This window comes from Muscardinus avellanarius, assembly GCF_963383645.1.
Source record: "Muscardinus avellanarius genome assembly, chromosome: 5".
Lineage (NCBI taxonomy): Eukaryota > Metazoa > Chordata > Mammalia > Rodentia > Gliridae > Muscardinus > Muscardinus avellanarius.
Window position 1 is genome coordinate 136236257 of NC_137790.1, and position 22165 is coordinate 136258421.

Genomic DNA, 22165 nt, shown 5'->3' on the forward strand with positions numbered 1-22165 from the left:
CTCGCTCTTTAAAGCAGGTGAACATTGTGCACTCCCAGCAGTGAGTGTGAGTTGGAGTTGTTCCACACCCTCGCCAACATTCAGTTCTGATTACTCTCCTGGTGCCGGTGGTTCTCATTGTGGTTTTGATCTTTTATTTCTGTGACAACTCATGATATTTGGCACCTTCCCATATGCTTATTGCTTGCTTAGGAATCTTGTTGTGGAAGTCTTACCTGCTCACCTCTTTTGTTCATTTTATTTGATTGGGCTACAGTTTGTTAATTCTGTTTGTAGGAGGCTGGCAACTGGTCTTTCTGTGTTGGTCGTGCTGTATGTCAAATGCAGCACCTCATAGAGATCAGACAGAGCCGCGCCATTGAGCTGTGTCCCCCTAACCCTTGTCTGCAAGCCCCCGGTTTTGGAAAAACAACTGCTATGGCTCCTTTTCCTAAGTCCCATCTTAGTGTTGATTTCAGATCAGATTGAGGTTTATATTTTATATTTCAAACCAGATAGGGTATGATGTGAGCCAAGGTCAAGGTTTATTTTTTCCATGTTTATTCATCCATTTAGCATCTTATTGAAAATAATAGAATTCCCTTGATGCCTCTGTTGAGATCCCATTGGCTGTGTGTTTACAGGTTTAGTTTCTGATTCTGTTCTCTGGTGTCTGCCCTTACACCAGCACCACACAGTCTTGGTTACTGAGCTTCTCAGTATATTGCCAAATCAAGTAATGTGAGTCCTCCAGCACTGCTTTTGTTTTCAAGATTTTGGGACATTTAAATTTCCCGTCAGTATCACTTGTTTCTTAATGACATCAGTTGGGCTTTTATTCACATCGAGAGACTTAAGGTCTTGACTGCCGGTAGGCATATCAAAGAGGGGGCTGCAGCGGTAGGTCTTTCCACTTATTACATCCTTTCTTTTTTCTTTTTTCCTTTTTTTTTTTTTGGTGCTGGGTGTTGAACCCAGGAGCATTCTACCTCCGAGCTACACCCCCAGCCCTATTTTATTTTTTATTTGGAAATAGGCCCTCAGTAAGTTGCTAAGGCTGGCCGCAAACCTGCCATCTTGTCTCAGCCTCAGTACCAGGATCACAGGCGTGCACTCCTGTGCCCTGTTCAGGTCCTTTCTGGTTCGTCCTAGCCGTGTGCTGTAATTGTGGTATGGAGGCCTAGCGTAGCTGTAGTTAGATTTATTCCTGGTGTTAAGGGAGATGAGCTGATTATGAGAACTCATAGAGTTCCCAGTGGAGGGAGAGAGGAGCTCCATGCAGGACCTGTGGGGTCAGTCCTTGGCCGACAGGACATGAGATTTACCGAGGGAAGCAAGACATACACGTGCCAGGGGGCACGCGGGCCACCTCCAGAGGGAGGTGTCTGGGGCTTCACGGCCCTTTAGAGGAACTCGGCGAAGGCGGCTTGGGAGCGTGCGTGAGGACGACAGTCCGGCGACCTGACCGTCCTGGGCCCTGGAGTGGCCTCCCTTGTCTCTTCAGTGGGTATCTCTTGTGCTTCAGCTGTTCACGGGTGGGATAATAGTTCTCACAGTACTTGTCACAGGTGAGTGGTATCTGGGATGGTGGTCTGGTCGCCTTCCAAATCTTTGATGTAGCCCTTCTTTTCTTAGCAGTAGGTATTTCTTTTGCTTAAAACATTCACTGATAAGATAGTTAACAGTGCTCAAGTTATTACCATAAGTGAATGAGTAGCCAGGCAAGGTGGTGCAAGCCCATAATCCCTGTACTCCCAGAGGCTGAGACAGGATCACAAGTTCGAGACCAGCCTAAGCAACTTAGGCTTTTAGCAACTTAGTGAGACCCTGTCTTAAAATATAAAAAATAAAATAGGCCTGGGGATGTAGCTTGGAGGTAGAATGCCTCCTGGGTTCAGCCTCCAGTATAAAAACAACACACACACACACACACACACACACACATACATATACACACATGTACACAGACACAGCCAGAAAAATGAGTAAAGATTTGTGCATTTTCCAGAAACTTAACAGGAGGCCTGACTTGGGGAGTCGAAGGTTTGAGGAACTTTATTAGCACAAGACTAACATACATTTTGTATATTAAAATTATATTTTTCTCATTCTCCTTTTATGTCTCCTGTCTGCTTACTTAAAAATGTCTTCAATCCTACCTCACTAGATTTGTTTTTTAATATTAAAGTATTTTAAAATTTTATTTTCCAGATATTGCATGTATACAAATAGTTGATTTTTAAATATCAGCCTGTATTCTGAGACCTTGCTACATGTGTAACCGTGTACTGGGTCGATCCCCTGTGTATGGGAAGTGTAAAGCTGATGAGCACTTGGAGATAAGAGTGGAGAAACGGTTACTGTCTGAAGCAAGTAGAGAGTTTTGGCGATCATGTCCAAAGCAGTCCCCGAGTAGAGAAATCAGGGTGCTCGCGCTTCTTGGGAAGTTTACCCAATCTCATACAGGAAAGCCTTGGTATCATATGTAGAGGAGGCGCATTCCTGAGCGCATGCAGTTGGGGCTCCGTGTGGTGGTGTATGGCAGGCTGAGACAGGAGGATCACAGGTTTGAGGGCGGCCTCAGCAACTTAGTAAGACTGTTTTCAAATAAAAAACAAAATAGGGCTAGGGCATAGTTTGGAAGTAGAATGCCTCTTGGTTCAATTCCCAGTTAAATAAACACAACACACACACACACACACACACACACACACACACACACACACACACACAGAGAAACCACCTAGGATATTTAAAGCAAGATATTAAATACTGGTAGTGTGAAAGGGTTTGACAGAATTGGAGAAAGGGAAATGTGTTGGAAATGGCTGTGGCTTGGCCGAGGAGGGAGTGTGGGCGTGTGGCGTCTGGGGGTCTTTTCAGGCATACTGCCTGGTGTGCCGCACCAGCCTGCTGCTCAGCACGTGCTATGCGCGTGTTTACCAAGGGCGCTTTGTGCGGCGATCTCTGACGGCGTGCTCGGCAGCTCGGAGCTGGAGGCCGAGGACGGGGTTCTTACGGGAAAGCAGAGGTCGTCCCTGGGCTTGAGGCCAGGCTCACCTTTGTGTCTTAGTCAGGTGTCAGGCTCCCTTCTGTCTTGAATTCCTCTTTGTAGATCCGGGCAGCTTTTTGAGAGAAAGGGCATTTATTTGAGCGGCTCGCGGCTCTGCCGGCCCACTGTTCTGAGCGGGGGCTGCTCGTGGTGCGCCTCGGCTTCAGCGTTGTAGGTGATGAGCCAGCATCCGTCCTCGCGGCCCTGCGGCGCGCGGGGAGCTGACTGCGGCATCCGCTGTCTTCACGCTGTCATTAGTATTGAACACGGATGGGCCCGAGTCTGCAGGAACCTTAGGTGTGCAGTGATTTTTTCTTCTGTTTTTTCTAGGTCTTGACGCAGAGCTTTATTATGTGAGGAACGACCTGATTAGTCACTACGCCCTGTCCTTTAACCTGATCGTACCCAGTGAGACAAATGCCCTGCACTTCACTTGGCATGCCAAGTCCAAGGTAAGCGTGGTGGGCGGAGGCCGTGGCAGGCCACCCCGGCCCAGAGCCAGCGGCTCCTGGACGGGCTTCTCTCCAAGGGCCGGTGGTGGCCGGCGACCATAACAGTACTGGCTCTTTTTAGATCTATATTTTAAATCGTGAGTCAGTTACTCAAACAATTTTCAAGTCCTTTCACAAAAGTGAAGGTGGCTGGCATTTAGTGATTAGCACATGAGAGAACACTTGGGTCCTAGACCCTTTTTTGCCTGCCTGCTTCCCTCCCTCCCTCCCTCCCTCCCAGGATTGAACCCAGGGCCCTCATCTCACTAAGTTGCTGAAGCTGGCCTTGACCCTGCAATCCTCCTGTCTCAGCCTCCCAAGTACTGGGGCTGCCTTTCAGGCTTTTCACCTGAGACCCTCATCCAGCTCGGAAAGTGGGTAGCTGGAGCTGACAGTGTTCTGGCGAAGCCACGTGGGCGGGGGTGGGGAACTTGGTGAAATGGCGGCTCTTTGTACGTGTGTGGGAGATGGAGGTGGCCCTCCAGGCCCTGGTGAGAACAAGGCGCACACACAGGCCTGCCACAGGCGTGGTGGAGCCCTCAGCGCGAGGGCTGGAGCCCCAGCCCGGGCTCGCCCGGCTGCCAGGCTGCTGGGCCTCACATTCCCAAAGCGGAGGCTGGGATGGCGCGCCCACCGTTCCCAAGCAACAAGCGGCTTATCAGCATCACTACTGGCTTCTGAGTGAGGTCTTATTTGAGATAAATAGTCCTGCGCCTGAAACTAAGTAGGAATATTCTCATTCCTCATCACCCTCTCGTCCCTGGGTTCCCATCTGCGCTGGAGTGAGGCTTCGCTCGCAGCAGTCAGGTGGAGATGGCTCCTCCTGCCCACAGGAAGCGTCAGAGCCGGCTGGATCCCTGTTGGGTGTAGTGGAAGGAAGTGAGACACTTGCAGCGTGGGTCATCTTGAATATGTGCCCTTGGGACTCAGATCCAGGGTTTCTGTGACGTGTCTTTCAGGCAGAGAAACTTTTTATTTTCTCCAAAAATGTGATAGGTAATTTCTTGTTACTAGTCCCACTTTTGATGATAACGATTTTAAAAGACTTTTTTTTATGCAGTATTGGGGATGGAACCCAGGGCATTTGACCTCCAAGCTGCACCCCCAGCCCTATTTTTTATTCTTTATTTTGAAACAGGGTCTCACTGAGTTGTAAAAGGGCCTCACTTAGTAGCTGGGGTCGTTCTTGAGCCTTGATCCTCCTGTCTCAGCCTCCCAAATGCTGGGATTACAAGCGTGCACCACCACCCCCGGCTTAGGACACTTAAATATAGTGAAAGGTTTAGGGGATTCCACTGTGGATACCTCTGCTGAGTTTGGGCAGAGTGTGAACATTTATGGAAACACTCAGAAAAAAGGAATGCTAATAGGAGATGAAAGTCTTTTCTGGGCAAGTGTATACGTAATTTATGAATTAAAAGGCCATGTAAGAAGCGGCAGTTAGCTTTGAACTGAATGAAGCCTTTCCTTATTCCTTCCTCTTTTCACAATGTACACACACTGGCTGCTGCTCTTGGGTGAGTGTCCGGGCTCTGATGTTGCTGGTGAGGCCTTGGGTCTTGGGAGCGGTAGAGGGAAGGCGGGGTGGGAGCGTCGGCACCAGGGCTCTCAGGGAACATAGCGTTAAGGGGCATCGCTGCGTCAGGAGGATCGTGGTGGCTCTAATTGTGCTTCTGTGTTATCTTGTAGAACAGTTTTTAAGCTACTTCTGGCAGATATCATATCATCCCAGTCTGCATTTGGGCTGCTGCTGCTGGTAAGGCAGCTTCCCTGACTTGTTGGGGGATATTGCCAGCCCTGTTCGTGTGCCAGCCAGATGCCCGGGGATCCTCCTCTCCTATGCCTTCGAATCCACTTGGCTTTCTCTCATAAGTACATTGTCAATTCTTTCCGCCTCTCTTGTGACGGAATGCCTTGTCCTTACTTCGGGCCTTCGTGATTTCTTTAAGATGTGTGAAGTCTTCTGGAGTCCTTGCCCCCGGACCAGCCTCTTCTTGGCCCGCACACAGCCACCCAGTTCTCCAGAGCTGCCAGACTGAAGTTCTTCTTTTAGGAGCCTCATGGTTTCCCCGCCTTTCTCTTCTGCCTCTCTCCACCAACTGTCCAGTGCCATTTGCCTCCTTGTGGTTCCTCGGGGAATGGTAAGGGCAGGGAATGCCCTTTACCCAGTCGCCTTAGCGCATATTAGCGCGTAAAACTGCTGTCCCCCTCCGCAGCCGAGTCAGGGCTTCTCTGTATCCACAACACCCTTCTCTCTCAGAGCCCTAGTCATGTTCCTAGAGTGCTGGAGGAGCTGACTTCCTCTTCTGTCCTCCTGCTGGATGCAGAGCCTCGAGGGTATCCCGCGTGCCTGGTGTGCACCCGGCACTGACCACAGGGGGAGCGACAGGGGCGGCCACAGGCCCAGCCCCGCGGAGGCGCGTCTGAGGAGTTAGAGCTTTTCAGACTCGGGCACGCCGCTGTAGGAGAGGGACTTTGCACTTGTGAAGTGTGAAACACGTGGGATGCATGCAGCAGTGGATTCACACCTGGTTTCTCAGGGACTTTGCCCTGTTTACCCCCCAGTTTGCAAAGCCCTGGAGCCCTAGTGAAGGCCTCTGCCCCTTCATGTAGAACGGCACTCCCCCTCCAACTCCCTCTTTTGTATTTTCTTCCATGGTTGGACTTTGGTTCATTGATCAGTTCCTGGGGGAGGAATGTAAGGCCCAGTCTGGGGAGGGGTCTTCTTTTTTTTGTTTGTTTGTTTGTTTGTTTGTTTTTGCGGGTCTGGGGATGGAACCCAGGGGCATTTGACCTCTGAGCTACACTCCCTGCCCATTTTTTATTCTTTATTTTGAAACCGGGTCTCACTGAGTTGCAGAGGGCCTCACTAAGTAGCTGAGGCTGTCCGCGAACCGCGATCCTCCAGGTCTCAGCCTCCCGAATGCTGGGATTACAAGCGTGCGCCACCACGCCCGGCTGGGAGGGGTCTTCTTAGTAGTGGCAGAAGCAGGAGGTAGAGATGGTTGGGTGGGCAGGTTTTCCCAGAGGACGGGAGGCGCGGCGATGGGCTTCGTGGGATCGTGGGCTCTGAGGTGCGGTTCTGGGCTGTCCCAGGCCGTAGCGGCACCTCCAGCCCGTACCACACACTGTTCTTGCTTTTCACCATCTTGCCAGACATGAAGCATTTGCTTCCAGAGATCTCCAGACTCTCTGGTATGACAGTTCGACACGGTAGATATTTTAACATTAGTTTTTACACATCAAAGCTTTTGTTGAGAGTGTTGTTTTTCAGTGTCTGCATAATGTTTTTGTCTTGCCAAACATATTGTGGCCCCTCAGCGGCCGGGGCTGCCTGTCTCCTGCTCACCATGCACACTGCACGTGCCTAGTGAGTGATCTGGAAAGATGGTTGTGCTAACTGCATTTTGAGGTGGCAGGAGAAACTCTGGTATGGATTCTCTTTTACAAGTCTTTTTTTCAAGGCAAACAACTGGGTGTTTTTAATGGATAATTGCTTTTTCTGTATTTTAGAACATTTCCCAGGAAATAGAAATGTCCAGTAAGATATCTGCCACTCTGTTAAGTGTCGGTAGGTGTGTGAGATGAAGACAGCGCTGTCCTGGCAGCGGCCCAGCTCAGCAGCCCTCCCGTCCTCAGCTCCGCAGAGCCCTGGGCCCACGTGCTGTGTCCCGCAGCGTACTGTGTCCCGCAGCGTACTGTGTCCCGCAGCGTGGCGTTTCTGTGAGAAAGCCACACTGCTGATGTCAGGGGAACGAGGAGGCTGTCTGGCAAGCGTGCTCGCTTTAGCTGCACGTCTGCGCTCCAGAAGGAAATAGCTCTGCTCATCAGCTGCCTGTTTGCATTCCCTTCCAAGCAAGGGAAGATTACCAAAATGTTTATTTTTTAGCTTATTCAAATATTTATATTTTCACTAGTTTCTTTTCTGAAGTACTTTGGCTCATTCCTTTTTTTTTCCTGATAAACAACCGCTGTTCAAATTTCTTCAGCCCAGTAGATTATAAATGTAGTCTTTAAATGGTCTTTCTTCGAAGAGTAATTGGCTAGGTTCCTTAGAGATCGACGAAGGCCAGAGTAGACAGAATGGACTTGAGTGGCTGGCCCGTTTCTCCTCTCATCTAGAAACTGGTTTGCAGATGATCTCCTGAGGACCTGGGTAGAGGAGAGGGCTGCCTCGGCAGTGCTGCCCATGTTCTGAAGGAAGGGACAGAGGAGCCTCGGCCGAAGGCGGCTTCTGTGCCAGTTCCTGGGGTGCTGGTCCTCTCAGTCCTCCCAGAGAGCAGCCCCTCTGCAGCCCAGTCCCCACCTGTGCCCACATCCTCCTCCCTCCGCATCCCTTCTGTGGGGCCGGCCCCTCCTTCCTCCCCATCCCTCCTGCGGGGCGCTGCAGTCAGGACCAGGACCCCACGCTCTCTGCGCTCTGCATTCTTAGGGGCCTGGCTCCTGGTCAGCTGCTCCCTGCTGTGGCACACCTAGAGCAAGGAGACGGCAGGTTTGGGGACCTGATGGGTTTGGCCTGACGCGCTTACCTGGGAGGGCTGGAGGGTTATTGGGTAGATGTGGTTAGCGGGCGGCTGGATGTATTGGGAGGACGGCCTGCTGGCAGGTCAGGGCCGCCTGGGCGGGAGCCGCTGGTGGAGGGCACCTTCTCTCTGGACGGATGTCCTGCGGCATGTTGAGCAGCAGGAGGACCGTGGGGCCGTCCACTGCGAGGGAGGCGCCGACCAGTCAGAGGTGCCAGTGTCCCCGTGGGGCACAGGCTGTAGGACGTGAGAGCCAGTGGCCTGGCTGGGCCGGAGAGGAGGGAGGCAGGCTGGCCTCCTCACCCAGCCCTGAGCGGAGCCCCGGCTGTACATGGCTGGCCTAGAGGAGGGAAGCCAACAACTGGTTTCAGGACTCAGGAGGTGGGCGGCCGCCGCAGTGAAGGAATGCCGGTACAGTGGCTTCTCGCATTTTGTTTTGCGGCAGCTCTTTAATGTGTTGGGATGAATACTGACTACTGGAGGTAGCAAAAAGATGGCAGGAGCCAAGCGAGCCAGGCCCAGGGCTCTGCGGAGCCGGAGCCGGAGGAGCCGGAGCCGTGTGCTGCTAAGAAGCCGCGAGCGCTGGGGGGAGGGGCTGTGCGAGGGCTCTCGCAGCCTGAGGGCCAGGGCCAGGCGGGAGGGCGCTGAGGGCGGCTAGGGGAGGTGGCCGAGGCTGCGGCACCACTCTTGGTTTTTTTGTTGTTGTTTATTTATGTTTGGGTACTGGGGGTGGAACCTAGGGGATTTCCTACCTCCGGGCTATACCCCCAGACCTATTTTATATTTTATTTGGTAACAGGGTCTCACCAAGTAGCTGAGGCTGGCTTTGAACCCGTGCGACCCTCCTTTCTCAGCCTCCCAAGCTCTGGGATTACAAGCATGCGCCACCGCGCCCGGCTTGGGGCGGTGTTCTTGGCAGAGCCCTGGGTTGGGGCGTAGGCTGGTGCTGAAGGCGTGTGGCCTGGGGATGCGGCTGCGCAGTGATGCTGATGCCCCGGGGGTCCGCATGTATCGGGGCCTGTGCCCTCTAACAGGTGTGTTGCCTGCATTTTCCTGTTGTGTACCGTCATTTTACAAACCTGAGACTCTGGAAAGTTGCCATTTACCTAAGCCCAGGTGGTCTCAGGTTCCTCATCTTGTTCTTTCACTGCCACGTTGTGCACCCTTCCTCTGTGTGAGGTGCAGTTCAGAGTCTGCGTGGGATAGAGAGAGTGCATTCTCTTGCCTTCCTGGAAAGCCTACTCCTTCCCCACCCGGGCTAGCTTGGCAGTGCTCTCTGGCACCTCCTGGTGGCAGTAATGCTTTGTATTTGTGGTGGTGGGAGTTGAACCCAGCAGCATTCTACCTCTGAGCTACACCCTCTGCCTTATTTTATTTCTTGTTTGGAAACGGCATCTTGGTAGTTTGCGGAGGACCTCACTGAGTTGCTGAGGCTGGTCTCAACCCTGTGATCCTCCTGTCTGAGCCTCCCAAGTCCTGGGATTACAGGCATGGGCCACCACGCCCGGCTTGCAGCAGTGGTATCATGTGTGGGAAGGAGAGAAAGACCACTTCCTAACCAGAGTACACGAAGCTGCTACTGAGCTGTAGTGAGACCATTCCTTATGTTGGGGATGTGCCATCAAATGCAGCTTTCAGCACTTGTTAATGCACCACCCTCGCTGCAAAGGAGTTAAATGTTCTTAGGCTCCTATGGGGCTGAGGGCCGGGGCTTTGAGATAGGGTGTGAAAGGAGAGACACACAGGGGAACGAGACTGAGCGGCTGAGCCCTCCCTCCTGTGGGGAGCAGTGCCCGGCCGCCCCTCCGTCCCGCTGTCGCGCGTACTTTCCTCTCCACTGCGTACATGTCGTTGGGTGTTTGACTAGCATATAAAAGTATGTGAGTATCTCCTTAAGAAGAAAGAAAAACTTGAAAGCTTTCTCCTTACCTATCTCAGTTCTTTCTAGATTTCTTTTTTTGTACTGAGAATGGAACCCAGGGCATTCTACTTCTGAGCCTCACTCCCAGCCCTATTTTATTTTTATTTTGGAACTAGCCTTGAACCTGTAATCCTCCTGTCTTAGCCTCCCAAGTACTGGGATTATAGGAGTGTGCCACCATACCCAGCCTCTCTAGGTTTTATTCTATTTTTGTGGCACAGGGGATGGAACCCAGGGGCTTTTCTACCTCTGGCTATACTTTATTCAGAAACAGGGTCTCACTAAGTTGCTGACGGCCTCACTAAGTAGCTGAGGCTGGCTTCAAACCTCTGCAATCCTCCTGTCTCATTCTCCCAAGCGCTGGGATTACAAGTGTGCGCCACCGCGCCTGACCTTTCTAGGTTTTAAAAATTTAAGTTGCCGGGCGTGGTGGCGCACGCTTGTAATCACCGCGCTTGGGAGGCTGAGACAGGAGGATCGCACGGGTTCAAAGCCAGCCTCAGCTACTTAGTGAGGCTCTCAGCAACTTAGTGAGACCCTGTTTCCAAATAAAATATAAAAATGGTCTGGGAATATAGCCCGGAGGTAGATGGCCTCTGGGTTCCACCCAGTACCACCAAAAAAAAAAAAAAAATTAAGTTAATTTTTTTGAGGGTCTGGGGATAGAACCCAGGGGCATTCAACCTCCGAGCTGCACCCCCAGCCCTATTTTTATTCTTTTTTTTTTTTTTTTGCGGGTCTGGGGATGGAACCCAGGGGCATTCTCCCTCCGAGCTACAGCCCCTGTCCTATTTTTTATTCTTTATTTTGAAACCAGGTTTCACTGAGTTGCAGAGGGCCTCACTAAGTAGCTGAGGCTGTCTGCAAACCGTGATCCTCCGGTCTCAGCCTCCCGAATGCTAGGATTACAAGCATGACCCACCATGCCTGCTTTATTTATTTATTTATTTTTTATTTTTGGTGGTACTGGGGTTCCTGGAAGCCCTTCTACCTCAGGGCTACACGCCCAGACCTATTTTATACTTTTTATTTGGAAACAGGGTCTCTTAAGCCAGAGTGGCTGACTTCAAACCTACGCGATCCTCCTGTCTCTGCCTCCCAAAGCGCAGGGATGATAAATGTGTGCCACCACGCCCGGCTTTATTCTTTTTTTTTTGAAACAGGATTTTACTAAGTTATGGAGGGCCTCACTAAATAGCTGAGACTGTCCTTGAACTGTGATCCTCCAGTCTCAGCCTCCTGAATACTGGTATTATAAGCGTGCACCACCATTCCTGGCTTTAAGTTAATTTTTTAATTGATACATAAAGATTACACATGATTATGTGATATATGTTTTGATATATATGGTATATATATATATATATATTTTTTTTTTGGGTAGTACTGGGGATGGAACCCTTCTCCAGGCTATACTCCCAGACCTATTTTTTATATTTTTATTTGGAAACAGGGTCTCTTAAGCCAGCAAGGCTGGCTTCAAACCTGCACGATCCTCCTGTCTCCGCCTCCCAAGCACGGGGATTACAAGCGTGCGCTACTATGCCCGGCGGTGTATAATGTTTAAAATAGGAGAAGCATATGTCTTCTCAAATATTACTTGTTTGGTGAAAATGTTCAAAGTTTTTCTTCTAGCTTTCTGACATAAATAGTACACTTATTGTCATCTACAGTCCCCTACTGTGCAGTGCATGCTAGGACCTTTTTTTGGTACTAGGGTTTGAGCTCATGGGCATTCTACCTCCAAGCTATACCCCAGCCCTTTTTATTTTGAAACTGGGTCTTGCTAAGTTGTTGGGGCTGGCCTTGAACCTGTGGTCCTGTCTCAGCCTCCCAAGTCCTGGGTTAGATGATCTGTGAGAGACCGTGCCTGGGGATCTGCTTGTTAGGTGAGCGCAGGCAGAGCAGCAGACCTCCATCCCCCAGCCGCAAGGCGGCCCTCAGCTTGGCTTCCATCACTAGAGAGGCACTGGAAGGGAGTTATGACCAGGACATTGTGTTTCTCAAGTTTGGTTGCTCTTATCTACTGTCCACGGCTGCTCTGTTGATGGCTCCATGGTCTTCAGGGGGATCTTGGAATCCTAGCCGGCAGGCTTAGGGAAAGTCCTGGTCCTGTTCTGGACATCACCTAGAAGAGTTTTATCTAGTTGAAGACTCCTAAGCCTGGTCCTGTTTGGGTTTCATTGTTGCTGGCTTTCTTGGTACACTGAAAGGTCACACATTGATTCGTTTGGGAGCTAGCTAACGAAGCCAGGCTCGTAGCGTTCCTTCTCTTTTCACAGATGCCGTTGTTTCTTTCTCTCCATTTTACAGGTGGAATATAAGCTGGGATTCCAAGTGGACAATTTTGTGGCTATGGACATGCCCCAGGTCAACATTTCCGTTCAAGGGGAAGTTCCACGCACTTTATCAGGTGAGTAAGTCTCAAAGACAGATAGCTTGCTGTTTTCAACTGTGTCCGCCACGTTCTGGAAAGGACAGCTCACTGCTGTTAGTGTCTTACTTGTAGCCATGTAAGTACTTTGAAAGGTGATCGTAATCATTCTGATTTTTCGCGTGTGCTCTAGACTGTTCTTCTTGCTGTCCTGTAGAACTGCCTGTGCTCAGCTTTTTTTTATTCTTTCCGTGTCGCTGGCCCGGCTGCCCCGGATCCCTGCACTGTCTCACTCTCCTGGACCAGTCCCCACCCACACTGCGGCCAGGTGGCCACTGCCCGCCCGTCCCCGCCGCAGTCCGTGTCTTGCTAGGTTGCTGAGTCTGGTCTTGAACCTGTAATCTTCCTTTCTCAGCCTTCCACCAGATACTGGGATTACAGATGTGTGCCACCATGCCCAGCTTACAAATTTTTTTTTTTAATACTACAATTGAGGATAGAGCCTAGGGGCATTCTACCTCTTAGATACACCTCAGCCTAATTTTTTTATTTTATTTTAATTTTTGGTGGTACTGGGGTTCCTGGAAACCCTTCTACCTCCGGGCTACACTCCCAGACCTATTTTATGTATATTTTTGGAAACAGGGTCTCTTAAGCCAGCGCGCTGGCTTCGAACCAGCGTGATCCTCCTGTCTCTGCCTCCCAAGTGTGGGGATTACAAGCGTGCGCCACCATGCCCAGCTTTATTATTTTATTTTGAAATAGGGTCTCACTAAGTTGCTGAGACTGGCCACGAACACCCCGGGTTCAATTCCAGTACCACAAAATAAGTAGAGCTGGGGGTAGCTCAGGTCCAGTGTCCCTAGATTCAGTCCCCAGTGCCAAAAACAAAAGAGAAAAAATTAAAATTAAAGGGCAAACCAAGACATAAAAGAAGATATTTTTAACTTCTGCTCATGGTTGTCTGGTAATCCCTGCTATTCCAGTAACTTGTAGTAGAGCTTCAGAACCAGGCAGCAAAGCCATCCATTTTCACCGGGAGCGGTGGCGCATGATTGCAGTCCCAATACTTAGGAGGCTGAGATAGGAGGACACAGGTTTGCGACCAACCAGGACAATTTAGCATGACCCTGTCTCAGAGTACAAAGTAAAAATATTATAAAAGGACCAGGAATAGAGCAACCCCCAGTTCAGTCCCCAGTGCCCCTCCCCCAAAGAAGAGTGCGTAACCAGACTCGGCCCGAGTCGTCTTCCCTTTTCTTTTATGTCCTCTTTGTTGTCACCGTCTCGTCGATGGCACTGGGCAGGTGGGCAGGGCTTTGCGTCTGGTTCTGAAGCTTTAGTATAAGGTTGGAATAGCAGGGCTTACAAGACAAGTGGTGTATTAAAACCATGAGCAGAAGTTGGACATACCTCCTACATCTTGGTTTGGCCTTGAGTTTCTTTTTTCTTTCTTGATTTTGGTACTGGGGATTGAATCCGGGGACATTGTACCTGAGCTCCCCTCCCCCAGCCCTATTTATTTATTTGTTTCTTTGTTTGTTTTTTATTTACTTTGTGGTGCTGGAATTGAACCTGGGGTCTTCAACCTTTGAACTACACCCTCAGTTCTTATTTACTTCTTAAATTTGGAAAGAGAGTCTGTCCCTGAACTTGTGATATACTCTACCTTATGCTTCCAAATACTGCGATTACAGGTGTGTGCCACACGCTCAGCCGATTTTCTATTTTGAAGCAAAGTCTTGCAAAGTTGCTCGGGGTTTTGCTGAGCTGCTGAGGCTGTCCTGAAAAATGAGCTTCTTGCATCCCAAGTGCTAATGCTAACTTTTATATTCGTAATGAAGGAAATATTTAATGTCTAAAGTTGTGGTGGTCTGAAAGTTCTGTCTCGTTAATTTATTTAATTTTAAAATCTAAAATGTATAATTGAACCATTTTTGAGCTCTAACGTTGATTTTTAGAAAGTTAAGATATTTTTTCTTATTTCTTTAAACAGTGTTTCGGGTCGAGCTTTCCTGTACTGGCAAAGTAGATTCTGAAGTTATGATACTAATGCAGCTCAACTTGACAGTAAATTCTTCAAAAAATTTTACAGTCTTAAATTTTAAACGAAGGAAAATGTGCTACAAAAGTAAGGAATTTGACAAAATATGCTTTGTGTATGGGTGAGAAGGTCAATGATGGATTTTGTTGTCATTTTACAGACTTAGTTTTGACCAAGTCTTGATTGTAGTTGCAAATGGGAAAAGAATGAGCACGAACAGAGGAAATTCTGCGGCCGAGCAGATGGCGTGTAGCCGCGCCCGCTCGAGAACTCTTTGACAGAGGCCCCGCTTTGCTCTCAGGGCTCTGTCAGTATTGCAGCGTGTCCTCCTAGGAATGCGACCGGGCTGGGGTGTTTGCGGAGGTAAAGAAGCAGGGTCAGTGGACGGAGGCCTGCGGAGCTAAAGAAGCAGGGTCAGTGGACGGAGGCCTGCGGAGCTAAAGAAGCAGGGTCAGTGGACGGAGGCCGGCTGGTGCCGTTGCCCTGTGACGGGCGCCTGCGTGGGAGCCTTGCCCTGCTGGCCCCGGGCCCGGGTGTCAGGACCGCTCCGCGCTCTCCAGGGCATTGGGATGAGTTGCTCAGCCTTTCTCAGACTCAGGTTGTCATCTGTAAAATTGGCATAATCCTCTTTCAAAGGAGCTTCTAAAAAGGTGAATTAAACGTATCATTTGGTTACTCGATACATATTAGTAGTTTTTGGTTTTGAATTATATTCAAGAAATTATGGTAGATATGAGTTCCAGCATGCTAGATCATAGATCAAAAGAATTTAAGGCTTCTCCTTAAAGGTTCTCTAGTCTGACCCGCTCGCTCTAAGTCACGCAAAGGTAGAGTGGCCTGAATTTGCAAGGCCACACTGGTAGAACGGGCCGTGTCTACGGCAGGGGAGCCCCGAGCCCACTTCCTGCACACGTCCTGTGCTTCTGCACGCACCCTGTGTGCTGCACGTGGCTAGCTTCACTAATCCTCACAGCAACCCTAGGCAGTAGGTTTCCTCATTCTCTCCATTTTCAGAGGACCCACCACCCTGCCAGGTCAGATAGCTAAGTGCAGCCGAGACGCAGGCGGCCGCCCGCAGCAGGCTTCCTGTGCAATAGTGCCGCGTGGCCAGGAAACGCCGGGCCGCACGTGGGTTACGTTATAGGGCTGCTCTGCAGACGCGAGCCAGGAGCTGGGCTCAGCGAGCAGACTAGCGTGAAGTTAGCTTCTTTAGCTTTCGTGCTCTGATGCATTTTCACTTTGAATGTACCTGCTTTCGTGTAAGTTTAAAGCCAAAGAGACTCCAAAGTGTCTCAGCTGGTCATTAGTAGTTGGTAAGGAGACTGGCCCTAAGTGGCTCCAGGGCCTGCGCAGCCACTCAGCGAAGGAGAGCGTCCAGTCGGTACCGTGATGCTGTGTGCTGCCGTTAGAGGCGGTGTCACAGGGGCCTTTGATTCCACCGCTGCTGCTGTCTGCCAAGCAGATGATCAGCTGATGCTCAGAATGCTCCCGTATCTTCTCCATATATATAATGTATATATGTGGTGGTCCTGGGGCTTGAGCCCAGGGACATTCTGCTTCCATGCTACACCCCAGCCCTGGCCAATTTTTATTTTGAAACAGAGTCTCACTGAGTGGCTAAGACTGGCCTCCAACCTGTGAGCCTTGTATCTCAGCCGCCCAAGTGCTGGGATTACAAGTGTGCAGCCATGTCCAGCTTTTCATATTCTTCAATATGCCCATGAAAATTAATATTAAGATTCTCTAGCCGGGCGTGGTGGTGCACGCTTGTAATCCCAGTACTTGGAGGCAGAGTCAGGAGGATTACAGGTTTGCAGTCAGCCTCAGCTACTTGGTGAGGCCCTGTTTCAAAAATAAAGAATAAAAAGAGGGCTGAGGGCCTGGGGGTATAGCTCAGAGGTAGAATACCCCTGGATACTTGGGGGGGGGGAGATTTCCTGCTGGTGCATTTTCTATTCCATTTTAAATTTCAGTTTAGCATAGTACCATCCTCTTTATTTGGTGGCCGTACTGTAGGCTGCACCCCTCATTCCAATTTATGTTCATGATGTTTCCTTAAATAGGTGAGCCTCGTGTTTATATGTGTTCTTTCCCAGCCCGCTGCATTTAAAACTGTCTGCAGTAAATGAATCTCGACTCCATGTCAGTACATTCGCTATGACTGCCTAGAAAAAGCTCCTTGTCCGTGGGGGCTATGGCTGAGTCACATTTTGTTACGCTTGAACTCTGGAGCGCCTCCACATTCTGCTTATGTGCGCTGTGAACAGCCACGGAGAAATCTAGAGTGTGGATTTCCCTGAGCTTCTTAACCACAGAGACACTTTTTTATTGGGCATTTATGAGTAACACCCTTTGGCTAACATTGACATGGACTCTTTATTTATTTATTTATTTTTGCGGGTCTGGGGATGGAATCCAGGGGCATTTGACCTCCGAGTTACGCCCCTGCCCTCCTTTTTATTCTTTATTTTGAAACATGGTCTCACTTAGTTGCAGAGGGCCTCATTGAGTAGCTGAGGCTGTCCGCGAACCACGATCCTCCTGTCTCAGCCTCCCGAATGCTGGGATTAAAAGCGTGTGCCACCACGCCCAGCTGACATGGACTATTTATTGACTGATGACACTAATTATCAGAGTACTAAAATAGTTTTTATCATCTTGCAACAAGTATCTTTTTACTAATTTCAGATAATGTTTTGAGAAGTATAATGCTGTTTGAGAAAATTCAGAAAATATTATAGAGTTTAAGAATTTTCATGGAATATCTAAAGTATCCTTTATCTCCTTAATTTAGAACTTGAAGAAGTAAAAACTTCAGCGTTGGACAAAAACACTAGCAGAACTATTTGTAAGTGTCCCTGTATCATTGTGTACTATTCCGGGTAGAAATGGTCAGCTCCGTGAGGCCATGAGAGCATGAAGCTTGGAGGCTGCAGTTTCTCGTTTGACAATATCAACGCCTCGCTCTTTATTTTGCTGACGCTATTAAAGTATTGACTGTTTTGAGAAGCAAAATTTGTACATGTTTTATAACAAGTTAGCCAAAAACTTTTAGAAACAAGAATTGTTATCATGCTATTTCAAGTTGGCATAACAAAGAATGAACATGAAAATACATGTAAGACCTTCATCTGTTAGCAGAGGGTTAGGATATCTGACTTGTGGCCTGGACCTGACCCAGAGCTAACTTCACCTATGTGAAGTGTAAGCTTCAAAGGTCGTGTGCCGTTTCGACCCCAGAGCAGCAGCTCAGGTGGCTTTGTCCCTCCCGGCAGTGATTGCGTTGAGCACCGTGCCAGGCTTCACGTTTCCTCTTCTGCCATGGACAGCCATTGCTCTTCCTGGGAGCCACGTCTTAAAAGGACACTGGGTTCTTTCTGTGGAAATAGGTTCCTGCCCCTTCCTTTGTTGTGACACTGGGGATTGAACCCAGGGCATTCTACCTCGGGGCGACCCCCGGCCCTGTTTTATCACTTGTGTTTTGAAACCGATCTCACTGAGTTGCAGAGGGTCTCTGCTAGTTTCTGAGGCTGGCTCATACCTGTTCATTTTGATTCATCACAAATACCTTTTTGTTTTTGGCATTGGGGATTGAATTTAGGAGTGTTCTACCTCCAAGCTGCTCTTGCAGCCCACTCTATTTTTTTTTTTTTGAACAAGGTCTCACTGAGTTGCCCGGGCTGCTCCAACCTGTGGTTTTCCTATCAGCCTCCCAAGTACTGGGATTACAAGCATGCTCCTGGCTATATAGAACAAATTAGTAGCAACATTCATTCTTTAATATCTTGTAATCACTGGTCCATATTCAGATTAACCCGATATGTCAGGAACTCTTGGTAGTGGTCCTGAGGATTGAACCCCGTGCCTTGCTAGGCAGCAAAACAAAACATCTTTTTATAGTTTCTTCCCCTTCAATCAGAATTCAGGTCAATCCTTTACACACTGTGTTTGGTTGGTACCATTTAACATGTTTTCTTTCTCTTCTATAACTGGTAGTTAGATTCTGTACTTGATTACATTCAGAATCAACTCTCTTGCAAGAATATTTTTTTTTTTTTTTTTTTTTTTTTTGCGGGTCTGGGGATGGAACCCAGGGGCATTCGACCTCTGAGCTACACCCCCTGCCCTATTTTTTTTCTTTATTTTGAAACCAGGTCTCACTGAGTTGCAAAGGGCCTCACTAAGTAGCTGAGGCTGTCCACAAACTGCGATCCTCCGGTCTCAGCCTCCTGAATGCTGGGATTACAAGCGTGCGCCACCACGCCCAGCTCGCAAGAATAATTTATGGGTGGTCCTGTGTACTTCAAATTTTATTTTTCATCACCTCCAGAGATTTGCACAAAGTGTTTGAGTACCTTAAAGTAGACTTTTTCCAAAGGCAGAATATGATACTGTCTACTTGTTAGGCTATTTCATTGGATTTACCTCTAAGAAGAAAGAAAAAATATTTTAAAAAATATAACTTTTAGCCGGGCGTGGTGGCGTTCCTTGTAATCCCCGTGCTTGGGAGGCGGAGACAGGAGGATCTCGCGGGTTCGAAGCCAGCCGCACTGGCTTAAGAGACCCTGTTTCCAAATAAAAAAGTATAAAAAATAGGTCTGGAAGTGTAGCCCGGAGGTAGGAGGGTTTCCAGGAACCCCAGTACCACCAAAAAACAAGAAAATAAAAAAATATATATAACTACTAGCTGGATGTAATGACACACACTTAAATTACAGTACTTGGGAGGCTGAGACAGGAGGATCACAGTTTACAGCCAGCTTCAGCTACTTGGGCCTCTCCAACTTAGTGAGACCCTGTTTCAAAATGAAGAATAAAAAATAGGGCTGGGGTATATCTCAGAGGTAGAATGCCCCTGGCTTCCATCCACAGTGCTGCCCCCAAAAAAGTAACTACTTCTAAAGTTTACTTTTAAGATTCTGATGAGTTTTACCCACTTTTTTCTCTTTTTTGGGGGGTACTGGGGAATTAATTAACTCAGGGGCAGTCTACTTCTGAGCTATACCCCTAGCCCAGTTTTATTTTTTATTTTGAAACAGGGTTTGCTAAGTTGCCAAGGTTGGTCTTGAACCTATGACTCTCCTGCCTCAGTCTCCCAAGTACTGGAATTACAAGTGTGTGCCATCACACCATTGGGTCTTTGCAGTAATCTGTTTTCCCCTTATTTCTGTGTTTGTATAAGCTGTATGTTTATCTTTTGTTCTCACCTCTCCCTAGCACTCCATATTTGTCTATCGATTTAACATCTCAGTGTGGATGTGTACTGTTTCACATCCAGAAATTCAGACAAAACAAAACTCCCGATTCTGTTACCAGAAAGCCTGCTTCTGCTTTCCTGGTAACAGTACCGTTGTCCAGGTGGTCCTTACCCAGAATGTGGTCCTCCTTTTCCTTCAGGTCTGCCTCAGTACAGCCTGTTGGGTGCGCTCTGTTGCTCTTGCTTCCAGGTCTGCTTGCTTCTCGGCTTGCTTGACGCTCTGAGAAGTGCCTGCTGTCTCCTGTAGACGACCCCGGGACCTTCCGACCTGTCTCTGTTGCTGCTTTTTCTCTCTGCACAGCTTTTTTGACCAAGCATGCAGTCCCCAAGTTTTACATGCCTGCACGTATCGTTCCTTTGCGTGTAACCTTGCAGGGATGTTCCGTCTCATTTAGAACAAACTGCGAAGCCCTTGGGTTCATTCAGTAGATGGTGATGTGAGCACTCAGCACCCACGCTCTCTGTGCTTCTCTTCACTTTGCCTCTGTGTTTATGTCTTTGTGACATTATTTTTCCTATCACAGATCTTTCTTTCTGTTTTTCTCTCTTTTTAAAATAAAATAAAGCTAGTGGTGGCCCACACTTGTAATCCCAGTACTTGGGAGGCTGAGACAGGGGAATCGCACAGGTTCGAAGCCAGCCTCAGCTACTGAGTGAGGCTCTCAGCAACTTAGTGAGACCCTGTTTCCAAATAAAGTATAAAATAGGTCTGGGAGTATAGCCCGGAGGTAGAAAGACCCTGGGTTCCACCCCCAGTACCACAATAAATAAATAAATAATATAAAGCTAAAATAGCATTGTTTAGTCAGTAGAGTCTTTAAAAACAGAAATGCAAAATAATGTTCTAATCCCCCAAAAACTGTGCCATCTAGCATGGTAACTACTAGCCATCTGTGTGACCTTTTAACTTTAATGAAAAGGAGATAGAAGCTTGAGCTCCTCGGTTGTACGAGCTGCATAGCCACCGACGGCCAGTCGCTACCGTGTTTGAGGCACACTGTAGGACATCCCAGCTCTGCCGCTCTTGTCTGCTCTTGGCACTGGCGCATTCTCTGTATTCCACGGGTGAGTGGCTGCAGTCAAAACTCAACAGCGATGTGTGCACTTACAGCACTCGACTGCAGGCTGATCTTAACAGAGCACGAGCACATAAAGTGGAGGTCTCTACAGAGAACCAAGGGCTCGTGCACGTTAGATCACAGAGCAACCCGTCCTCGGTTTACAAAGCTTACTGTCTTTTTCTTTTTTATTTCAGATGATCCTGTACATGCAGCTCCAACCACGTCTACGCGTGTGTTTTATATCAGCGTAGGGGTCTGTTGTGCCGTGATATTTCTCGTAGCAATAATATTAGCTGTTTTGCACCTTCATAGTATGAAAAGGATTGAACTGGATGACAGGTATTGTCCATACCGGGGAAAGGAAAACAGTAAGAGCAGTTCTTTGCGTATGTGTGAGAGCCCCATGCCCACAGGAGCGCCCGCCCGGGGAAGGTGGGCGGGTGGTCAGGCCCTAGCCAGAGGACAAGCCGGTGTCCTGATCGCTGTGTGGGTGTTTCTCTGGTATTATTTTATCTTTTCAAATGTGTAAAGTCAGAAGTTACACTGTACTGCTTGTTGGGGAAGAGTGGCTATCAGAGACCTTATCTCAGCCCTGTTGACTTGGTTCTCCTGAAGACTCCTCTTGCCTCTTAAGTAGCCCTGTCCTCCTCCTTGTGCCTCCTGCATCTTGTCCTCCTGTCCATCTGTCAGTCCATCCCTCTGCTGTGATTTTACCCTGCCCCTCGGCTGGGGCCTGTGAGGTCCTGCCACAGTTGGTCTGGTGGATGTTTGGCGTCAGTGCTTTCCCTAGAGGTCTGCTGTATGGCCGTGTGAGGCACACGGGGCTAGGTGTTATGCTGAGTCTGGGGCTACAAAAATTCAGGTCCCAAGGACTCGCTCTCTGAGATTAACCCAGAATATAAAAGCGAATAAATCCAGGGTTGCGCTGTGCATAATAGAGTGCGGGGTTACGAAGGCGCCCCCAGCCTGCTTGAGCCAGCTGATGGGGAGGTGGGCTCTGGGGCAAGGGCAAGGGGCGAGGTGGAGGCTGGCCTGCACGCCTGAGCCTCTACCTGCGCAGCCTTCCCAGCTTCAAGGCTTGGTGTGAGCCGCTGGACTCGCCTCCTGCTGTTTCCTTCCGGTGCTCCCCTCAGGGGCCACCTGGCTCCCCTCTCCCCTCCTCTCTGCCTCAGGCCTCTGCTCTGCCTTCCCTTCCCTGCGTTTTCCTGCCCGCCCAGGCCTCAGCCCCAGCTCGGTCCCTTTCTTCTCTCTCGTGCCCCGCGGTGCCCGCTGCTCTGTCCTTTCCTCGCAGTGCCTCACTGATGTGCGGCATGAACAAGATGCCGAGGGGCCATGGGACGCGGTGCCCGAGCGCTCCGTCTCCACTGCCTCGAGCAGAGGCAGGAGAGAGAGGGAAGCCCGCCCGTGCCGGGTCCCGGGTCCCGGGGGGCTTTGCGTGCACAGGGAGCTGAGGTTGAGGTTTT

At 49.3% G+C, this 22165-nt stretch overlaps 2 protein-coding genes across 3 annotated transcripts in view; both read left to right on the forward strand.

Annotated features, from left to right (window-relative positions):
- The window catches only part of SLCO2A1 (solute carrier organic anion transporter family member 2A1), a gene marked incomplete at both ends in the record, with an annotated part of 349518 nt that overhangs the window by 98488 nt on the left and 228865 nt on the right, over positions 1 to 22165 (forward strand). The window lies entirely within an intron of this gene.
- The window catches only part of RYK (receptor like tyrosine kinase), a gene marked incomplete at its 3' end in the record, with an annotated part of 75977 nt that overhangs the window by 25482 nt on the left and 28330 nt on the right, over positions 1 to 22165 (forward strand). For both annotated transcript variants that reach the window (XM_080695707.1, XM_080695708.1), the window contains exons 2-6: positions 3362 to 3483; positions 12280 to 12379; positions 14337 to 14471; positions 17179 to 17232; positions 20897 to 21041. In XM_080695707.1, coding sequence (XP_080551833.1) covers positions 12322 to 12379; positions 14337 to 14471; positions 17179 to 17232; positions 20897 to 21041 — 392 coding nt within the window. In that variant the 5' untranslated portion in view covers positions 3362 to 3483; positions 12280 to 12321. The remainder of the gene's footprint in view (positions 1 to 3361; positions 3484 to 12279; positions 12380 to 14336; positions 14472 to 17178; positions 17233 to 20896; positions 21042 to 22165) is intronic.